The sequence below is a fragment of the Solanum pennellii genome, chromosome 10, assembly GCF_001406875.1.
Source record: "Solanum pennellii chromosome 10, SPENNV200".
NCBI lineage: Eukaryota > Viridiplantae > Streptophyta > Magnoliopsida > Solanales > Solanaceae > Solanum > Solanum pennellii.
The window spans coordinates 81,706,176-81,729,332 of record NC_028646.1 but is presented as its reverse complement, the minus strand read 5'-3'; the positions used below and the strand labels follow the sequence as shown (position 1 = coordinate 81,729,332).

General features: G+C 33.2%; 2 protein-coding genes across 5 annotated transcripts; one reads left to right on the top strand and one right to left on the bottom strand.

Moving 5' to 3' along the window:
- Nucleotides 1-753: 753 nt before the first annotated feature.
- On the bottom strand, nt 754-10,822 carry LOC107032061 (3-hydroxyisobutyryl-CoA hydrolase-like protein 2, mitochondrial). Its single transcript, XM_015233626.2, has 14 exons — nt 10,584-10,822; nt 10,396-10,476; nt 10,248-10,316; nt 9,895-9,958; nt 8,331-8,410; nt 6,891-6,974; nt 6,342-6,426; nt 5,456-5,541; nt 5,254-5,375; nt 3,732-3,792; nt 2,805-2,900; nt 2,623-2,724; nt 1,390-1,431; nt 754-1,275 (listed from the first exon to the last, which is right to left on the bottom strand). The coding sequence occupies exons 1-14, from the start codon at nt 10,719-10,721 to the stop codon at nt 1,156-1,158; spliced, it is 1,230 nt and encodes a 409-aa protein (XP_015089112.1). The 5' UTR covers nt 10,722-10,822; the 3' UTR covers nt 754-1,155.
- Nucleotides 10,823-18,566: 7,744 nt separating this feature from the next.
- Nucleotides 18,567-21,567, top strand: LOC107032210 (myb-related protein 2-like). 4 transcript variants are annotated; one of them, XM_015233796.2, is made up of 7 exons: nt 18,567-19,023; nt 19,112-19,325; nt 19,410-19,486; nt 19,743-19,803; nt 19,900-19,981; nt 20,086-20,155; nt 20,521-21,276. In XM_015233796.2, exons 2-7 carry the CDS (start codon nt 19,121-19,123, stop codon nt 21,274-21,276), a joined length of 1,251 nt encoding a protein of 416 aa, XP_015089282.1. In that variant the 5' UTR covers nt 18,567-19,023; nt 19,112-19,120. The 4 variants fall into 4 exon arrangements, with proteins under 4 accessions (XP_015089282.1, XP_015089283.1, XP_015089281.1 ...); XM_015233797.2 differs by having other exon boundaries at nt 18,580-19,023; nt 19,109-19,325; nt 19,906-19,981; nt 20,521-21,567; XM_015233795.2 differs by having other exon boundaries at nt 18,589-19,023; nt 19,109-19,325; nt 20,521-21,567.
- The last annotated feature ends 1,590 nt before the right edge of the window (nt 21,568-23,157 follow it).

The window sequence follows — 23,157 nt, the reverse complement described above, 5'->3', positions numbered from 1 at the left end:
TTTAATTTAGAATTAGAAAAAAAAAATTTGGTCAGAATTTGATCAGAATGACATTTTACCTATAGTATTTTACTTTTTTAACCATTTTTAAACCGTCGTTGCTCTTGTCCCATTTCTTTAATCCTTTAATCCTTCATCCTCATTAGAACAAAACATTCATCTCCCTATAATATTCTTATAGACTCATTATGTAGAGAAGTTAATTATATAGCTATAAATTTTGGAAAAGTTATGTAAAATACAACTTATTTTATCATATTCTATATAAAAAAAAATACTATAATTTACTAGCGTTACAAAGCGATTTGAAAAAAAAAGTAAAAAAAGATTATTATGATAGTAATAAATATTAGTATTAATATAAAATTAGTTGTCTAGACTTCAAATTTCGACTACTTTATTTTTATTAAAATATCATTTTTGTACAAGCCATTAATTGACGAAAAAAATTGTTTGTACTTTATACATGTCAATTGTAGAGTATCTTGAAAGCAAAATCATAATTCTTTTTCATACAAGTATATGTAAGTCGAGGTTAAACAAAATTAGTTACCAAAATCAAACTTAAAAATATTGAACCACACCAAATTAAATTTTGCATAATAATGATATTATATTTTTAAAAACTGAAAAATCAAAATTACCTAACCAAAGTTTTCACCAATGAAGCAATAGAACATGCCATGATATTGGTAAACATTAGGATATTAAAATAAGACTTAAATATTAGTCAACATTCAAATGCATTTAGTATTGCTCCTGCAAAAAGTTTGTCTACACTTATCCATGGTTCTACAAATGTATGCAAAACTTTCTCAAGGTACCATGGTATTGGTAATTTATTTCACAAGATATATATGCTTTTCATGTCTACATGAAAAGCAATTCTTCAGAGGTCTCTCAACATCACAAACATGGCTCATATAAAGTAAAAGATAAAGAAAATTAGCCATTTGCAGCGTGCCGTATTGTTTTCTTCTTTCACCGCGATCTAGTACCTAAACAGACAGTAGTGCAGTTCAGCCGTTTACATCTGCTCCAAGGGAATGAAAACTACCCAACATCTTGATAGGAATGTCTTCTGCGGATCCCATTACTGTGATGGATTCAGCAGAGTATAGAACGCCTCGTATGCAGAGCAAAGCATGACATGAATCACATAGAAGGCTCTCGTATTGCAGTGGCCAAATTGAGTTCGGGCTCTAGTTCATCTAATTGGATAAAGAAGCGGTCAACCATGTCGTTGGTAACTTCCTCCAGCCGTGTTGGATCCCACTGAATGTTTAGTACAAGAATGAATAAGTTTTCTCATCTTCCCCTAGCTAAAAAGTATAAGAGAGAGGAGGGAGAGAGGAAGTTAAGAATGCACGGAAGACAATTTTTCATTACCTTTGGAGCAAAGTCCTTGTCAACCAATCTAGCCCGGACTCCCTGAAAATGTTTTTGCGGATTAGAATCATAATTCATAGCTTAATAACATGAATAAATGACTATACTAGGTTGAACATTAAAAAGGAGCTTAGTAGCAGAAAAGGCTATGCTTCCATAGCGACGGAAAATGTTACATTTCCTGGTTTGAGTTATAAGGAAAAATAAAATAATACTGACACAACAGAATGTTAGATTTCTCTATGAAACCTATTGCCTTAATGCAACCCTATATTGCCAATACAAAAGTTATCGGATTTAGAACTCTGCATAATCTATGGAATTATGAATCATTTTACATGGAATAAGATGCGAATAAGATTAAGTATACAGGTAAGAGCACCTCCAATAACAATATAACCTTAAGGGGTCGTTTGGTTGGAAACAAGTTATCCCATGATAAGTTATCATGGGGTTAGCTATCCTGGGATTACTTATCCCACCATGTTTATGGGATAACTTATCCCATCACTATGATATAAATGGTGGGATAAGTTATCCCAAACATGACAACCAAACAAGATAATATTTTTATCCCATCACTATTATTTTTAATCCCTCACACCAAACGAGCCCTAAAAGTTGACTTGTTAAGTAAATGATGGTAAAATTGCAAGGTTTATAAAAAACTAAAAAAATTATCTGAAGTTCTCTTTTAATTTAAACTTCTACAAGTGTACTATTTTATTTTTAATTTCTTTATAATCGTTCTACTAATTCCACAGAGTACCTATCGCCTCCCACCAACAACATGCAACTCTACCCACAAAGGCTAGAACAGACAGGAAGAAATCTAAGTAATATATATATATATATATCATTCATCGCATAACTATTATAATCCCAGCATAATCATACACCTCATGCCTATGGTGTATGATTGTATATCGCTAGATTTCCTTTTATATTCCAGTTTCAAAGATAGGGAGGTATACAATGCAAAAAAAAATACTAGGTTATTTCTTCCCATTTGCCTAAGGCATAGTGGCACCCAGTAACTATATTGGCAGGTGATAACAAGTACACAGTGAAATAGTCGAAATAGTCAAGGTGCATGCAAGGTGGCCCAAACACCAATATATATAGTGTTTGTGTATCTGTATTATATGTATATACATGATATAGGGAGGTACAATGAAATTACTTCCAGCACTTGAATTACTTCATACAGACAATTGTCAGAGGAAGACATACCTCACAGAAGTCATCAGACATCCGTTTGGACACCCAATTAACTGATATGCGATATTCACGAACTAAACACTGATCAAGGGGTTGAAATCTGCCTTCTCTTATCTACATTTTGGCAGCAAAAAGAAATTTTAAACCCCCAAAAAACTAGATTGCTAAAGCAATGGAAACAGTTAGCAACTTACTGATTTCAAAGCCACTTTCAAGCTCAATGGAGATGCTTCTTTTATTTTATTAAGAGCTGTATTGCACCATTCATCATGGGATTCTGCCTCTCTTTCCTGCATTTTGCGACAGTGAAGGAACTTGGTGCAAGTAAAAAAGAGACAAGCAAATCTTTAAGAATACTAAAGCCCATATATAAGCAGATACCATCTCCCACAACCCCTAGTCAAAGGATATCAACCAGACTGTCAATAACAGCTAAACTAGATCTCTGAGATCAGAAAACACACATACTTTTACTTCTGACGCAAAATATTAAATCAACCAAAAGTGTCAGCGAAACAAATTTCAAAGATCAATATCCAGGAGGAAAGTTCTTCAAAAAATGTCCCAAAACTTCTATTATCATGCTTTAAGACCAAAAAATGAAACAAAAAAAGAGACCTGGAAACTAAATAAGGACGATATATACAAATGTGTACAACGGTTTGGGTTTGTGGCATAAAAAGGTCTACTAAGTTTAACTATCAGAAAGTTGTGTCAAGCATTAAGTGTTGAACCCCGAGAAGTACACATTGAAACACTGTGAACGGTGAACCATTTGGAAAGCACCGTTTCCTGTACTATCACTCTTATCAGTAACGGATAGTCCTGAAGATATAGTTTTTGTTACTCCAGTTAGACTCATCCTGTTCAAGAAGATTTGCCATCTCTTAAAAAAGGTCCAAGTAGTGTGTATTTTGAAGATCAAATCAAATGGAGTTTTCCATCTTAATCTTGCTCTTCAGTTTTGCATTTACTCAAGATAGTTAACAGTTTGGAGCAGCTAATCAAATTTAGTGTTTGCATAGTTTATTATTTGCTATTATAGATCACTGCATGTGTGTGCATTTGTACCTAGAGAAAGAAAGGACAAGAAGAGCGAGTAAGAGAGAGAGAACACTTACCAGAGCTTCTATAATTTCCTCAACTGTATCCTGGCTAAAGCATTTATCGATTTTCTCAAACCTGAATCACAAAAGGTGGTTAAACAAAGAAAACAGAGGGTAGGAACGAAATTAACATGGGAGCAAAAGAAAAGGCAATATTAGCATTTTTAATAGATGTAAAGATCCATCCAAAAAAATTCACTGAAGACAAATAAAAAAGTGTTTAAGAGAATTTGTTAGCCTCATGGCTCAGAAAGGATTATCTGTCGCTTTGGAAGATGATATGGAAGACCAAAGACCCCCCCCCCCGGCGCAAGACAGCTTGTTTCAGATGGCTAAATCACATATACCATGTTTAACACATGAAAACCTGAGGCATTGGGATCTGCAGCAGATGCTTTTTAGTGTGGATCAAATGAAACCACAGGATACCTATTCTTAACAAAGCAAAGAGACGTGACAAAAATGATTTGTTTTTTTATCTTGCTGGAGTATAGTGGGTAACCAACAAATTTGGTCTTGTTGATGCTCTCATCAGCGACTACTAACGGGTTTCTAAGGCTGTCAACCAACATTCTCCAACACCTATCTTGGCCTAACCAAGCTGTTATTGGGTCACAAAATTTGGTCTTGTTGATGCTCGCGTCGGCGACTACTAACAGATTGTTATCGGGCTTGACCCACTTACAGAGAAATGGGTCAGACAAGTTAGCTGGTATTACATAATTTTGCAGTTGAGTTTGTTTGTCATCCACCATTCCAGTGGAGGGAGGTTGAGTATCAGGTCCGCTCTAATGCAGCACTTCTTGGGAAATGGACCAAACACTCCATGGAGAGATTATATCTATAAAATATGAGAAAGTGGATAAAGGGTGGTTTTCTGGTTAAGGAGCCAAAGTTTTGGAGTAAGTTTGAGAAGGGGATTATGACAAAAAAGGGGAGATCCCCTAGATGCTAGATTATGTATGAATGTTGGAGGCAAACCTTAGAGAACAGCTACTGATTTATGGTTAGTGAACGTGACTGATGCTAAAGTAGCTGACTCTTCGAGAAGGAGCATGCACATGGTTCATCTGACACAACGTTTCAGGATGGCAAGTCACGATTGGAATAAGTTGAAGACCTCTTTATGAGAATATATGGAGACTCCAGAAGAGTAGAGAGAGGAGATAACATGATATAGAAGGGGTTGGAATCTAAACATGTGAAGTTAAACTATTTTATGGAGTAGTCCAATAGGTCAGATAGCAGAAATAAACAATCACGTAAGAGAGAGTTTGCAGCACCAAAGCTCTCAAGAAAGTTGCTTGTTTGCTTTGTGACCATTAGGTCATTGGGTCTAATTCAACCCCCAAAGCTAAGTCCTAAAAGATGTGAATTGCTTAAACCATATAAGGAGACAAAACCTTATTTCTCAACCAATGTGGGACATTCTAACACCTCCTACACACCCATATCTAAAATCTAGATCATGGATAATACAACTTGGAAATAAAATGATGGAAGAAGGGAAACAAGGAGAATTTAGATAGAACATTACTTGTGTAGAACACTCCTCGTGTCTGGGTAAACAATGTCACCGTACTGAGCTATAGAATTTTCAATGACAAGCCGATCATCTGTGATCAATTTACCAAGGCGTTCTTCTATCCAAGGAAGCCTCTGTTGGAACAGCAAAGATCAGAACTACAATAGTAGAACGACAGTTGAGAATATTAATTACAGATTAACTTATCACTAACTTCATTGTGTGAATAGTGGGTAGCAAGACCACAAGCAATCATTTCTACACCATTAAGCTTTTCCCCTGTTAAAGCCAAATACTCCCCTGTAAGGAAGGAGATGCCAGTATTAAACTCCTAGCTTCAAACTTTCTGTAATAGAATAAAAATAACTTCACAACCAGCATGTCTTCAGCAGTACTAATCCAACAAAAGAAATAAAGACTAAGAGACTTCATCAAAACAATCAATCCCTTAGGTGGCAGAGGTGGATCTAGGATGTCAATAAGATGGGTGCACTTTTACGAAGAGGTAGATCCAAGATATAATTTTGACTGATTCAACCTATAGGTTCTTACAATTGAATTCATTATGCTTTTGAAGTTATAGGTTCAAAATTCTTATTTTTCTAAATAGAACTACCTTTTACATTTATAGCTAACTCTGCATCAAAGATGATAGGATCAATTGAACCCATTGATTATATGCTACACAATCCACTACTACTGTCTACTAGTGTTAATGTACACATTTGGCTTAATTAAATAAAATTTAACAGTGACAAAAGAAAATTAGAATCTTCTATGTGTCCAGACTTGAAAATTTTGAAAGAATACATCAAACAAATAAGAAAGGAAAGAAGTACTTAATTAAAACACAAGAAGTGACACCAATAACCACTTATAACAGTGCAACAAAGAGACGCATCACCAGTTTCACCCTGCACAAATGTGTTGCATGAAAAGTCATATCAAAGTAGAAAACAATAAGATGATAATAGAATGTGGCACACCAAGTCACATTTCGTAACAGAGATGTTACTTCTGGTAAAGTTTTCTAGTTTACATACTAACAAGCGTAGCACCACATAGGAATCTACTTATCAGTAATATTTTATTAAACTTGCCTAAATAGCCAGGAAGGCGAGAAAGATAATAAGAAGCGCCTGCATCAGGATGGAAACCAATTTGAGCTTCAGGATTAGAATAAACCTGCAATGATTTTGCCATTTTCATTTGTAAGTTTAGGGCACTGATCAGTATTAAGGGAAAGAATATCACATCAAAAAAAAAAAAATGAGCCAACATATCATACAACATGCTTTTCTGAAGTATGTCATGGTTCAAAGTGTTGAACTATGTCTTATGTGACTATTGGTGCAGCAATTTTCCACATGTACCATAATATCATGTCTGCTAAAATTTGACGAGGAAATGGTCTCTTATGGACAATTACATAACTTCTCCCAGTGTAACAGGTAATAGTTGATGGCTTGTTTCATTAAGGCATTTTATACCTTCACTTCAGAAAAAATCAATACAACTCTGGAAAGAACAATCATGCAAAATAACTTTCTTCCGTTATTCCACCAAAATAGTCATTATAAGGCGTCTTTCAAATTAATCAGATAACGAACACTACTGTCATAATCGGCATAAAGGAAGCAGGTACGTACAGTTCTATTAGTTACAACGCGAAACATTCCTGGAAGCGAAATACCTGCCCCACTTCCCATTGTAACGCCGTCCAAAATAGCCACCTGCACATAACGATCAAATAAATACTTGACTTAAACATGTCTGCTAAAGTTTGTTAAAAAGTTAATTCAGAAGTCAGATTTTAAGATGATGCAATGGCCTACTATGTCAGACTCTGAAATATTGCATGTCTTAGCTATTACTTAAAGCAAATTATATGCTTTTATAATACTGTGTTTGTCTACAAAGCATCTATGATTCCTTTCTTTCTAAATTGTCCACCAAATGCAGGCGGGGACAATCTTCTATCTCCCCTTCTGAATTGATGAGTTACCATATCTGGTCATGTGGTGGTGTCACAATGTTGTCATGTTTTAGAACGTAACATTGTTATATATAATCCAGCTGCACCAAACTAGTTCAGCATCCATATTTACAGGGGTGATACATGAAGATTCCATGTCCTTACTTTACTATATAGTTCCTAAGACATCAACAAAAGCGTCTACATCTTCCATGTATTTTTGTTTAACAAGAAAAACAAAAGAAGCCAGACATTGCATTTTCAATTTCTGAATAGTGCTATGTCATAATATTGTTGAAGAGAGGAGGTTGGAGAAGTGCAGAGAAAACAAGAGTGAGTTGAGTGAAAATCAAAAGATTTAAAAAGGATGCATTGACTACTTCTAGCTGCACAAATCTTAATAAAGAAGGAACTTCGTCATGGTTTCTGAAGCAAAATTCTAATCAAGGAAGTCTAGTTTCCATTTAATGTTCCAAACAGTTCATCACTTAGACTTTGCTACACAAAGTAATGACCATTTTACTCAAGGTGTGCAGAGCTGAGGCAAATTAAGTTACTGAGAACGCTGGTAGCAGAAAATGAATTTACCAAGATGGAGTATCTTTCCAGTATGCACTAGCAAATTTTATATATGGATTTTTATTATGTTTTAGGCCATTTCAATATTTTTGAAGAAGCCGCACCTCCCATACAGTTTTGATGTCTTCCAAGTACATATGGTGTATTGAGTTTTTTCTTTAAACTAGTAAGATTGTATTCTTCAGCATTAAGGGCATGCTGGTCACCACCAAAAAGTGTCAGTTACAGTTGTGTATGGTGTATATAAGTTTTACTGAGCAGAGTCTTGACATATTTCTACCTAATACCTATATGTTGTGTTTCCTTTTATGACTTATATGTTGAGTTAGACAATAAATTGTGCAGACAGATAATAATGAAGTGACAGTTCAAACAGAAATTTAATTCCAATGCTTTGATACAAGCGGTGAGGCAGAGAAACATCTATCGAGATCTCCCAATAAGAGAAGGGAGATACAACATTTTGATGAGAAAACTCAATATCCAACCTCACTGACAATGCAATATGAAAAGTAAAGGAAAGAGTACTACTTACATTTGGCTTGAGATAGGTTCCTAACAGGTAAACGAATTTATACAATGTCTGGAAGAACTTTTTGCATTCCTCAACCTTCCCTGCAGAAAAGTGCATCTAAATCAAAATGTTTGCCAACAGTTTCACAGACAATAACTTAAAAATTAACTATTTATTCTTAAAAGCAAAGGATTCTGTGAGCAAGTGTAGGAAATGCTCTGGTATTCTCCTCAAGCTATAGGAATTTACAAGGTTCATCTAGGACTTCAGTTGCAATATAAAGTAAAATACCAGCACTAAGAAGAAGCTGAGTCAATAAAATATATTGTTTTCAATAAGCGTGGTGTCCGGACCAGTTTGTGCGCACCTCGACTAATTCCACGGTATATTTGCTATCTCCCACAAGCAATAGGTACGAGGTAACTCTCTCTACCAAGGTTTAGATAAATAGGACGACATCACATATCGTTTTGTCTCTGTTGGATTTGACGTGAGACCTCATGGTTCTCCTCCCATTTCATTGACTACTACGCCGTACCCTTGGGGCAGTAAGTCGATAAAATATGTTAATTTATATTTCTGAGCCCGACACATTTGGTGAAGACAAGGAGAGGTTCACAAAAATGGCATCTTGTCTTGTCATGATCATTCTGCTAGTTTCCTCTTATGAAGCAAGAAACTCAAACAAACTACATAGATTAACAGTTTGAACAGCGGGATTAACAATGACCCATTCTCATTCAGTAGGTTGTTGGAAAGAATTGTTCTGGTTAGGTATTCAATTTGTTTCTTGTAGAGCTCCTCATTTTGACAATTTGCAAATGTTACACCTTTACTAAAAACACAAACAAGCATTTCTCTAACACAATAATCCCACTGTTCTATCTTATGTGGCAGGGTACAGAGTTCAAGGGTAAATCTAGATAATTTTTGGGTGTCCACTGGGACTTAAATTCTTCAAGTATTTTTTAAATAACATTTACATGTTTGAAACATACATTAAAGTCTATAATTCTGATAGATAATAATTCTAAATATATAAAAGAATATTTAAGAAAAGTATGGTCAAAGAAAACCTCTTTAACATATAGCAATGGTGCCACATAAAATGAACAGAAGGATTAATATTTTATGTCTAGCTTACTCGCACTTCTAATAATCTTACCAAATACATGTCATTTATCTCCCCCCACATTTACCAAGTAACTTTTTCCAGCATAGAGGATCACCTTTGGGTTCAAATTCCAATAGATGCACCCAAAGGTGTTGCTTTGTCTCTGTTGGAATTTCAATAGTCGTCTCCCATAGTCCAATCCAACTTTATCGCCGGTAAGTCACACCCTTGGGTGCCTCTAACACATTAATACTCATTAACATTGAGTGATATTTACATCCAAGCAAATGGAAAACAGAGAGGAGTTGATCATAAGAAAAAATTAATCAATTCCAAAATCTTTGCTTTAATCAAAAACTTAAGCATAGTTGATCGACGCAGGGAATATTTTATCAGTCGCACTTAGGAAATTACACCTTGAAAATGATACAACGCAAGAAAAAAGGAACAAAACTAAAAGCAAACACACACCTTCATTAATCAACTCATAAAGTGTGACGACGTCTGCTCCGGAGCAGAATGCCCTGCCATTACTCTGCAATAAATTCAATCAAGAACTTCCTTATTAGCTAGAATGTCCAAATTTCATAAACTAAACTCTGATCCTTCAAAATACTTCCTCCATTTCAATTTGTTTGTCTAGGCACAAAGTTTAAGAAGATACAATAAAACTTTTAAATCTTTTATAACGTAATCTTAAACTAAAGAAATGTAACAAAATGTCCTTAACTTGAAAGAAACTAAAAAGAAAAATAAAACCAACATAAGAAAAAAACAAACCAGGAAGGTAAAAAGAAGCTCTTTTTAGTACAATGTATCATTACCTTCATCATTACAAATCCAATATCTGAGTTTTCCTCCCAAGACTCATACAATCTACTTAATCGACCAGCCTAACATTCAAAATAGGGTCAATTACAGCTTTACAAAAACATAAACAAACATATTCTTCAAAAGGGTAAAATGCCAAACCATAGAAGGCGTAAGAGCATTAAGAGCAGATGGTCTATTTAAAATAGCTGCTCTTGATTTAGACCTTCCTTCAACCAAAACCTGCAACAACAATACAAGTAATTGGTGTTTCGCTTTGCCAAATTCAGTAAAGCATATTTGTATCAGCACAAACAATTTTATTATGAAAAATGTTGAATAAAATGAACCTGTTCTTGAAGATAATCGGCATAGCTGGGTTGAGCAGAAAACTGTCTACAATAATGATTTGAGAGGAAGAAGCTCGAATCATTTCTTCGAAAGGGTTTACTCAGTGATAGCAAAGCTTTCAGTTTATGCATTTTCATTCTCGTTCTCTGTACTCTCTGTGTTTTCTCCTTAAGCAAACTGCGAAAATGGAGATTTGGGGTTTAGGGCTTTTGACAAGAATGAAATGAAACAAAATAAATATTTTTTAAAAAATAAAAATAATGATATAATTAAAAAAAAGACAGAGTAAAATAAGATTGAGTTGTGATCGAACAAGAGTTACGACAGAGTGGTAATTATTGTTTCACTTTAATTAGCGGTCTCAATTCGAGTTTCCTTTAATATGGAGCACGCTTACTCGTAATGAAACTTTCTTCGCACAGATTTAAATTTAATCTGAAAAAAATATAATGAAAATAACCATAACAAAAATTAAGTATCGAAAACCAATCCAAAATTTTTGTATTTCGTTTCTTTCTCTGTTTCCTCTGTGTAAGAATGTTTTCGATATGGTAAAGAATATTTTTTCAAAAAAAAATGTAAATTTATTATTTATTTATTTGTATTTGTTATTTGAATAAAAAAATCATTCTAAAATAAGTAGAGAGTGAGCTATTGGTACGAGAGGGGGAAGGAGATAGGTTGAAGATAGAGGAGGATATAACTAATGTAGTTTTGTAGAACTTACTGAACCTTATGGTTTTATTTGAAGCGTAATTGGTAGCAATTTATTTCTTGTACTCTCTTTTTGTTTCTTCTATTTTAGTAATCTCGTACAGGAGTTGAAGATCGAATAAAATAATTTAAGTTTGTTTAAGATCTATCCAAGACCTGATTGATGGCTACTTTCAATTCAAGTGTCACTTATTTTAACACAACTCGGACTAATTTCATTTTCTTTATTTTTAAAGTAACTAATTTTGCTAGAAAAATCAGTTTCAAAAATTTGATCCATCAAACATAAGAAAATTGAAATTTAGAAGTATTTCCCACCGACGAAACAAACCCTTAATGTGTTCTCTTCTCTAATTGTTCTTCTACGTCTTTTCTCTATTTAAATTTTAAATTATAAATAGGTTCATCCAGCATTACTTTTTTAAAAAAAAAAAAAAGATTTGTAATAACTAATAAAATAAAGTCATAACTCATAAAGATACCATTATATAATTATTTTTCTCTTATATTGTTGTTCATGATTATTATTAGGAGTGTACATGGTTGGCTTTGGATCGATTACTAATTAAAATAAAAATCAAATTAATGAAATCGATTTTTAAATTTCTAAAATCAAATCAAACTAAATCAAAAAAATAACTGTCGGTTTGGTTATTTTCGATTTCATTCAGGGGGTTTTTTGATTCGAAAATAATAAGTTTATTGAGGATATAGACAACTTGATAGACACAAACACCTAGTACAAACATAATTCAAAAAAAAAAAACTATTACACGAATAAAGTGATTCATCCAATGTACCAAATTTCAGAAGCCAACAAAAACACGTTATCAATAGCATAAAGTTGGTTCAGTATGCTGGAGATCTCAACATCTTATCAATAGACTTTTCAATTAAATTACAACTTAAAATATTGAGAAAGTACTTCTAAAAAAACAATTAATATTCCATAATCAAAACTAATCAATTATCGTATTCTTTAGCTTGAGCTTTAAATTATTCAATATTGCGTTAGAAAATTTATAAAGAACAGAAAAAGTGATGTTTAAAGTAATAAATATTGAGGGATTTAATAGTTGGGCTAAAATCTTATGTATTTTTTTATGAACTTATTTATAACGACGGTGTTTGTCATTTTGCATGCATTTTTATTATTCGGAGAAGGGCCTAAAATACCCTCGAAGTATTGAAAATGGTACACAATTACCCTCCATCCACCTATTGACCCCCAAATACCCTTCACATCCACCTTTGGGTCCAAATTTACCCCTTCATTAACAAACAAAAATTAAAAATAATTAAATAATAATTTTTAATGAAGTGGCACTCAACTATTGGTTGTAATTTAATTATTTAAAATAATTTTAAACCCACCCATTTTAACTAAACCCACCCATTGAATCTCATATTGGGAAGGTTGTAGAAGAAGAAGGAGGCGGAGGATATTCTGTTTGCCGCTGTATTGGGAAGATCTGTATGGTCGATGTGATTTGCTTCCTCTGTACGGAAGAGAATTTGGCTGATCCTTCTAAGGCTCTTCAAACTCCTGTGGAACAGATTTTGCCTAAAGGGAATTCCATTGTCAGACATTTAGATCCAAATTCTAGGTTATTATGAAGATTTTTTTTATAGAATTAGAAATTATATTGGTGTTGTTCCTTCTGCAATCACATGTTCTTCAAAGGTTAACCGCTTGATTTCTATTTTGCTTCTGTTTTAATTTTTTTTTTTTGAACAATTAGTTTTTAGAATGAATTGGTAATTTGAGATACTGTGTAGGAATACTGCTAAAGGATTTGCTGAAAAGAAAAAAAAAAACCTTTTAGCTTTATATGAGATTCAATGGGTGGGTTTAGTTAAAATGGATGGGTTTAAAATTATTTTAAATAATTAAATTACAATCAATGGTTGAGTGCCACGTCATTAAAAATTATTATTTAATTATTTTTAATTTTTGTCTGTTAATGAAGGGGTAAATTTGGACCCAAAGGTGGATGTGAAGGGTATTTGGGGGCCAATAGGTGGATGGAGGGTAATTGTGTACCATTTTCAATACTTCGGGGGTATTTTAGGCCCTTTTCCGTTTATTATTTTACTTGAGCAATGTCTAATTATTTTTTCTTCAAGGTTAATAAAATATATCAACAAAGACAACAGAAATATCAAGCATAATCTATAAATGGATTATGGAAAGATCAGTTGTGTGTATATAAATATTATCTTTATTTTGCGAAGATAGATAAATATTTTCAATAAATTATTGACTAAAGCAAAAACATATAAAAATAGATTTTAAAAAAGAAATACATAACAAATAAAATTAATAGCGAATGTTATCTATCAAATAACGAAATTTAAAATTGAATTTTAGATATATGTACAAAACAAATCATAATGTATCGTCAGCTCATTATGCCTCCGCTTTTTCATTAGAAATAACGTATATCATTTTTTTGTTTTTTCTTTTTCGAAGAAGCAAGTGTTTTTAATTTTAATGTCGTATTTTTTTAAAAAATAAATAAATTGTAGTATGCATCTTAACTAATTTTATGATAAATCTACTATTTCTCATTAGTACATGTATCGAGTAACTCTGTCCACCAAGATTTAAACAAATGAAAAAGAAATGACCAGCTCGTATTTTTACTTGCCAAAAATTAAACCTCATGGTTACAACTTATTCTCGATGAACATAGCTCAAATATTATGATTCAAATCACGATTAAGACAATGCACGAACCATGCTACTATACAAACGAGAGTCCTAACCAGTTTTGTGTTTAAACTTTATGAGTTTTAAATTTCCGTAACAGCAACATCAAATGCTAGTAAATAAGTTCTAATCTTCCTGCATATTTAACATACATATACATGATTTCAACCATATCATATATGCATATTGATAGTTAAGAAATAAGGAAATTTGTTAAGAAAAGTAAAAAAAGAGTAAAAAGGATGAATGGGACTATGGGAACCCATTATTAGTGGCCTAAAAATAGGAAAAGGAATAATGAAGAAATTCTTGACTTGAGAATAATGTCCCAACACTTTATTTTTTGAGTTAAGATTCTAAAATTCCATTTCCCTAAGAAGAATCTCAACTTTTTTTCTTAAACCCCAACAAGTCCTTTTCTTCCTATAAGGAATATCATTCTGTGGTCATTGCTATATATATCCCCTTTTATTTTAAGCCAGTGCCTTCACTCTGGGGTCAACAACTACTCACCAATTCCAATTCTACATATGTCCAATTTGCAAATCGATCAGAGACGGAGTCGTGATTTGAAGCATATGATATGAATTAATAATGTGTATATATTTAATGAACTTTTTAATATGAATACATCGTTTAAACCAAAACTAACCTAGGGCGAATAGTCATATGTAAAATATGAAGTACGTGAATCCATGACTATCTCCCTGTAAAACTAGATATTTTATGTATATATTCTCTAAAAGCTATTATAATATTATTTGATGAAACTTATGTTATGAGAAAGTTAAATAGTGCACTTGGTTGAAAGTTGAGTTATTTACCTAGAAAACTAGAGATCGATTATCACTGAATATATATTATCTCTAGGTGGTGCACCCATGTCTTGTAAATTTCTAGATTTGTCTTTTGTTATTTACCTAGAAAATAGAGATCGATTATGACTGAATATATATTATCTCTAGGTGGTGCACCCATGTCTTAGAAATTTTTAGATTTGTCTTTTCACGTAACCCAAAGACTAGCTTTATTTTTATAATCGGTAGTGTGTCATTCGACACCGTTTCATCCAATTTTCTCATATCAAGAGATTCTACATCTTATTCACAACGTAATAAAATTATTTATACAATATAATATTTCAATGAAGAGAATTTAATCAAATCCCCTTCTCCCTGGCTAGCTCTATCCCTACATATATGTAGACCAACACTAATTCGGGATATATAATAAGTAAATATAAATTGAGTTGTGATAATAAGTTGATACTGTTTAAAAAAAAATTAATTATCTATATACGCTTTATACTGACCGAGCATTGACTAGTCCCCTCCCAATACCATCATCTCCCTAAGATGATTCGAAATGCTCTTTTTTTTTTGGTTGTTGTTGTTGATAATTTTAATAGTGAGTTTCTATCTTATACTATAAAGTAAGATTAAATTTAATATAAGAGCATTAAAAAGGAAATGCAAGTACAAGAAAGAACAAGAGCACATGTTCTCTTTTCTTTAAAGTGTTAGAATATAAATCATGAAAATAACATAAAGAAAGCAACAAAAGATAAATAGATTGGAAATAGTAAAGGCAAAGGGTACAAACCAAAGGAACCAGAAGTAGTCATTAAAATAATTGCTTTATTGCAACATCAAAAGAAAGGCAAACTTAAGTACTTTTTAAAATGTACCATGACAAAGAAAAGAGTAATTTGGGTTATTTTATTATAAAATTAGAAAAATATGAAATGAAGTTTTACAAGTTCAATGTATATATTACTTTTCAAAAATATTCAATTACATAAGTTGTTCTCCTATAAACTTTGATGTGACAAAATATTCAAGTTATGTCAAACAAGCTTATCACATAATTTTAATATTCTCTATCATCATCACTATCATTATAATTTATATGCAAAGTCTAATTAATATCTCAAGCTTCAAGTTCATCTGAACTCAATATTTTTAATATAAAATATATATTTATGTGTAAAAATCGACTAAAGTTGTATCAAATAGTAGATCTGAACCTATACATTTAAAAATATAACGCGAGTTTGAACAAATAGAATTCAAAGCCCGAATCTATCCATGTATATACACTCTCGTTTTTTAAAAAAATGGTCTAGCTAGTTTGACTTGATACAGAATGTACAAAAATAAAGAATTCAATATTGTAATCCTAAACTAAAGTTGTATTAAATATACCAAAATATCATTTAATTTTATGCCTTAAACATATCACGTGGAAAACTAAAATTAAAGTATTGCCTAAAAAGAAAAAAAATCATTTTTTAAAAATAGATAAAAAGAAAAATAAGACATTTTTTTTAAATGAAGGGAATATTACTTATGGTTTGATGTAGCAACATAAATCAACTATAAATCTACCATAACAGAAGGAAAATGAGAATGACCAAAAAAGACAAACAATTTAAAACACATGAGTTTCAGAAGATGAATAACAAGATAAATATCTTACTTGTAGGGGCTATATATTTTTGGTATAAAGTTTCACAATATTATAAACCAATGTATATCTATAAAATGAAGTTTTATTAAATTTGAAAGAGAATTTATCATCATAGCTTAAAATGCACATCCTCATTTTCATTCCTATCCACATGCCAGGAAAACAGTATTGAGGGAATTTTGCTTTATGCCTTATACCCACTTTACCTAAAGGTTGTAATATATTCCTCCAAAGTGCATAAAATTCCCTAAGATATCAGAATCAGTTGATCTTTTTCTTGAAAGTTCAACTGAAAACTGATGTGCATACCTTGTTCAGAGGTTAGGAATTTTCACTTTTTTATAAAGGACAACCCGGTGCACACGACATAAACAACTTACCTTGATATAAGTATTAGTACTGCTTCCACTGCTCGAACTTGTGAAGTGTGAACTATAGGTCACACCAGAGACAACTTGACTGTTGCTCCAAGACATCTTTGGAACCTTGTTACTAACACTATGTCTACCTTCACGAGGTAATAGTAAGGTCTGCATACATTCTACCCTCCCCAGACTTTGCTTGTGGGGTTTTCACTGGATATGTTGTTGTTACTAACACTATATATGTGGCACTGTTTCAAATACAGTAAACAACTAGATGACATACTCACAGGGAATGTAATCAAAAATATAAATGACACACTTTTTTACTCATTCTGATATATGCAGTGCAGAAAAAGTACAGCAGATATAAACACATCTTTGCAGAGTGAACAAGATACTCAAGTTCATCTCAGACAAAAAAAAAACTATGACAAACAAATGGACATGTATGCATATGTTAAACAAATAAACAGGCACAAAAGATCAATGTAAAACTACTGTTATATTCTTTCTGGGGTATCATTAGACCAAATTAAGGCTTGAGTCAAGGGGAAGACAAGTACTAATTTTCGAGCAACGAGTTGTCATGTTTTCCATCAGAAAACTATAGATAAAAGCAAGTACTATTATTGTATTCCTTCTTTCAAAGGGGTCCGTCCCAATGCCTTGGAGACGGCTGTCTTATACCAATTATAGATTAGGAAATATATATATCCGTAGGCTGATCTCCCACTATTTTAGTTTCATCTAGGCTGAATAAGTACCAAACTTGTTGAAAGACAAAAAAGGAATTTGTTCCTTATTCCATTCTTGGCCTTCAGACAAAGCCAAGTAGCAGCATCTCTTGACAATTTCTTTACCTTTTTATCTTCTTCCTTTTCGGTTACTAAACTACTCGAAAGAATGCTCAACATATTCCAAAAGTTAATATCACTAAATACAGTGCAAGATATTGCATGAAAGTTTCTAAGTATCCTAAAAACACTGCCCAAAGCAGCAGGGGACCAGAGGCTTCTCCTAAACTTACTTTAAGAAACTAACACAAATTTTCCCCTTAAAACTGAAAGAAAATCTAGTACTGTACTAGTAGTACAATATCAACAACAATACATCCAGTGTAATCCCACAAGTGGGGTCTGGGGAGGGTAGGATGTACACATAGCTTACCGCCTTTTTGAGGTAGAGAGGTTGTTTCCGCTAGACCCTTGACTCAAAAAGAGAATCTTGTACATGTATTAAGAAAAAGGGAAAGGAATTAATTGTATGGCAAAACATGGATTCACCTGCATGAAGAAAGAATATCAATAGCAGTGAAATGGGAAAACAACGAGGAAGAAGCTCCGAAATCATGGATTAACTATTTCTAATCCAAGGAAAACCTATAGTCAACATAATAGAATAAAACGAGTATATAGGAAATGCTCCCTCAACTAATTCTTTATTTAGGACCCCCACAAAGTTTTTAAGTGTTCTGTTGGAAAAAACGTTAGACTTTATCATTTTGACATGAAATAAGAGAAGCATCTCTCAACCATTTTCATATCTCTTTCCTTTGTTCTTAATCCAATACCGAGTAATTGAAGCTCGAGTCAACAGAATCTTCCACTTGAAAAAGGTGAAATGGTTATGAAGGTTTCAAGAAATTATACATCATTAGATAGTGGATTCTTTCAGTTAGCATCAGAAAAATTCCAATATTGATTCGCGAATATGGTTCCCAAACTTTGCTAGATGAAGAATATGAGTACACAAAAGTCGCGGGAGGATCAATTCTTTGTACCTATTGTAAGGTGTTTAAGTGTTTCAATAACTTATAGTGCAGAGGAATATCATGATAGGACCCACAAATATGTAAAACTGGAAGGATGAGATCTCTTTTTGAGCCGGCTGTGAAGATTCGATTGGTTCTAGCGTTCAACTGGGCCTATCCAAGATTCTATGCTTCACCTGGACCCGTCCCTCTTTCTCTTCCCATTCGCTTATAAGAGCTCTTTGGCAACATCTTTGATCTGTGAAGTTGTATAACTAAGGACATACATAAAAGCAGTAGTAAACAGTTCTCTTGAACCAAGTATCAGGAGCAACAACAACATCATAGTCTGGAGAATACAGAAGAATCGTGATTCGCATTTGAAGGGCAAGACTAGACTGAAATCAAGTACAGCAGATCACTTTCAGGTGCGTTATGATTAGCTAAACTACCTATCATGATTCGTTTCCTATTAAAGCACATCACAAGACTTATTTGCTAATAATCAAACAGAAGGCTAGAAAGATGTACCATCATCACCACCAGGATAAGAGCATGCACCCTTCAACAAGAATGTCTGTTCCTGAACGACATCTGTTCCTGCAAGGTGGAAATGGCAACGGAGATTCAGGGCTTGTCCTATCAACTGATGCTAAGCCAAGATTGAAATGGACACCGGACCTCCATGAGAGGTTTATAGAAGCAGTTAATCAACTTGGTGGAGCAGACAGTAAGTGCACACAAATACATCAATTTTGAATAAGCAATTACAAGATGATGTTTTTTCACGAAGATAAACATTATCCTATTGCAGAAGCCACTCCAAAATCAGTTCTAAAGCTTATGGGGATTCAAGGATTAACCTTGTACCACTTAAAGAGTCATCTTCAGGTTAGTTCTTATTCGCTTTATGGCATTCATAATCCACGCAGTAAACAAAAGCATTCTACAAGGCCATATTCAGCCTTGAAACCTTTAGCTGCCAAGAGAATAATTCCAAACAACAGAACTGGTAATAAGGGCAAAACATCTTTAAATCAACTGCGAGAACTTTTGTTTTGTTTCCGTCCAAAACCCTGAAAATATTTCTTTCATTTATATACTCTTAGATTGTATCAGAAACTAACGTTTTACAAAATGATGGCAGAAATACAGACTAAGTAAGAATCTCCATGGACAAGCAAATGCTAGCGGGGCAAATAAAGCTGGTAAGAAATCAAATACTTCTCACGAAAATTAAAATTCAGAAAATCTCTTTCATGGAGAATATGGAACATTCATAAACTGACTGAGTTTGTGAATAGTTGCAGCAGCAGGAGTAGAAAGGATATCTGAGAATAGTGCAACATGTATGAGTAATCCAAGCATGGTACCCCAACCAAACAAGTAAGAACAAAAAACATCTACTCCTTAATTTAAACAATTCATTCATGTCTTAGCAAAAAATCCAATTTACATTATTCTGACAAATACTTATCTGGTCTATTCAGAAATATTCAAATAAGTGAAGCAATACAAATGCAAATAGAAGTGCAGAGAAGGCTTCACGAGCAGCTTGAGGTACAAAATTACTGCAGAATTGTATTACATATGAGAAATGAGAGCAAAAGCATATGCCTAAAGTACTTGTAAAAGATGAGATTTACTATTTGCTGATGTAAAAAACAGAAACTTGAAAACAGGCACTTTCATCTTCTAAAAAGAAACTTCACCGGGAAATTAAGTAATCTAAACACATCTCCTCACAATTGTATAGATAAGATAACCAATTGGATATCTTAAACAGTCTTTGCCAACAAGGCTTGTCCACATGTTTGGTTTCAAGAATCAAGAAACTATGTTTGGTTTTTTCTTGTCAAACTTATAAAATTCAAGGAATTTTTTCCTTGATGGCTTCTAAATGAGGCCTAATTGAACTGATATAGGTACAACGACATTTACAGTTACGGATAGAAGCTCAGGGAAAATATCTGCAGTCCGTGCTCGAGAAAGCACAAGAAACTCTTGGAAGACAAAACATGGAAACAGTAGGATTAGAGGCAGTCAAGGTTCAACTATCAGAATTCGTATCCAAAGCATCCAATCAATGCCTGAACTCTCCATTTCCGGATATAAAAGAGCTATCAGGATTTCACAGCCAACAAACACAAGCTACACAGCCAACAGATCGTTCAATCGACAGCTGCTTGACCTCTCGTGATGGCTCTTTGAGGGACAACACAATGCATGATAACCAAATTGGATTGAGGCCTTTCGGCTTTACACCATCTATCGAGCGTAAGGATATTGAAAATGATACCAGGCTACAGCAGACTGAACTACGATGGTGTGACAACCTCAAGGAGAACAGAAGATTATTCTCCCCAATGAACGAGGGTAGAGAAAAAACATTCACCCGAGAGACGAACTGCAATAACTTATCAATGAGTATTGGACTTCAAGACGAAAAACTGAATGGAAGCATGAACCACTCTGATGGAAACTTCAATGGAACAGAGAGAGATGTCAAACTATTTCACCAGGTAACCAACAGAAGTGAATCAGTGCCACAGAGGCACAAATCTTCGCAAGAGTATAAGCTGTCATACTTTGAACCTAAACTGGATCTAAACATGCATGATGAAACTGATGCTGCTTCAAGTTGTAAGCAATTTGACCTAAATGGTTTCAGTTGGAGCTGAGGAACCTCACATATAACAAAGGGCAAACCATGAGATCAGAAGACAGGTAATTTGCTGATAACATTTTGTCTGAAATAGAGGTCTTCACATGGGAAACATAGCCTTATGGTTTCTTTGGAAGGAAAAATTGATGTATAATAATTTAAATTCAAGCTCTGTTACAATATTGTAACACCATTCAATCTGCATTTTTATTTTCTGATCTCATATTTAACTTTCATCCATAGTTTCATGCAGAAGAGTGTATATACATTACTTTATATAGAAGTTGAATCTTCCTTAACTCTGAAATTCTTGTTGTATATTAAGTGCATACAGGTTCATAGGTGAACCTCTTCTTAGGAATATATCAAGAATCCAACAACTCCATATGTAGCAAATAATTCCTCAATATGCCAACTGCCATATGCTGCTTAGATTATAATAATCACATCCAAAGTCACTTCAGTTGAATGTAGAATCTCGGAAATCAGAAATCGTACTTGAAATATGTCTAACATAATGCGTTAAGAAAGTTACATAAATACTGGTTCCACCCTTTCAGATAATAATATATAAAACTTTTAAGCGTTATCAATAATCGATTTCTCTAAGAAAGAAGATTTATTGAACTTCAAAACAGATATAAAAGTGAACTGATCTTTCAACCTACTACCTAATTATTTTAACATCCAAACTATAAGAAAACTATTTGTATTTGAAACTTGGTCAAAAAGCTTGCCTGTATACAAGAAGTATACCAAAAATAGAAAATCTTACAAGAGAAATGGTTTTCTACATATAACTCCCACTCATCTGGGGGGAGAAGCTAGTAAGTGCCTACGAGTTCATCAGAATCCCCTTCGACGAAAAATTACACTTTATATAGTAAATGTTGAACCCCCTTCGACTTCTTCAATATGCTTACTTCATATTTTGAAACCCCTTAATGAAAATCCTTCCTCTGCCACGACACTCATCTATACGTGTAGGAATCCTATGGTGCACCAAAAAGGAATAAGAGAAAATAAGCTATTCCTCAAGTGTATAAGGTCTTTCTTTAAACTCAAAAGCTCTTCTATTCCTCTCTCACCATATGATCCACATAAGTGCTAGAGGAGCAACATCTCATGCCCTGCATCTTCTTTCAGGCATTTTATCAAACACCAAACACCCACAAGGCACACAGTAGTAAAGCTTCAAAGTCATCCATATTAGTATAGAGCAGTATAGCACAATGTGAGAACTCAGCTTTATGCAAAGAACAAATTACAAAAGCAAAATAAAACAAGCAATTTTCTACATTCTGGAATAAAATATAACCATGATAGGAAAACAGATGCAGAAATTATGAGTTGATAAATTTGACGTTCTCAATTATCAATTCCTTTCACAGAAAATCGTTCAACTTTCATTTTCAACTAAAAAATCACTCAACTTTTTCGCATAGAAAATCACTCAACTTATTTAATTGCTTTTACTAAATTTGCTGACATGGAATTTATTAACCAAAATTTTAAAGAACCAATTATATATATCCATTTAATGATCCGAATCGTTAAAAATATAATAGTAAATTTTTTATTTTACCATTAATTTTCTAAATCATTCTCCCTTGTCTCCCCATTCTTTCCCTCTTTGTTCTTCTCCTCTTTTCTTTTTTGTTTTAATTTCTCAGTTTCAACTTCTTCTTCACATATCAACAATATATCAACACCTCTGCTTTTTTTAATTTTCAAAGTAGTATTTTTTTGTTAAAGGGTGTTGCTTATTTAGTACATTCGATAGTTGAATGGTGATTTTAGGCAATATAATAATATATCAACTCTTTAAGATGTGGTGTTGTAGATAATACAATATTGATCTTATTGATCATACACTAACAGAGTTAATGCTAGGTTA

Bases quoted from the DNA above. Each gene is read 5' to 3' on its own strand.
- LOC107032061 (XM_015233626.2), bottom strand. From the start codon at position 10,721: ATGAAAATGCATAAACTGAAAGCTTTGCTATCACTGAGTAAACCCTTT. The intron at 10,317-10,395 runs GTTTGGCATTTT...TTTGAATGTTAG, and splicing joins ATGCTCTTACGCCTTCTATG to GCTGGTCGATTAAGTAGATT. The intron at 6,427-6,890 runs GTACGTACCTGC...AAATCATTGCAG, and splicing joins GCGTTGTAACTAATAGAACT to GTTTATTCTAATCCTGAAGC.
- LOC107032210 (XM_015233795.2), top strand. From the start codon at position 19,121: ATGTACCATCATCACCACCAGGATAAGAGCATGCACCCTTCAACAAGA. The intron at 19,487-19,742 runs GTTAGTTCTTAT...AAATGATGGCAG, and splicing joins ACTTAAAGAGTCATCTTCAG to AAATACAGACTAAGTAAGAA. The intron at 20,156-20,520 runs GTACAAAATTAC...GAACTGATATAG, and splicing joins GGCTTCACGAGCAGCTTGAG to GTACAACGACATTTACAGTT.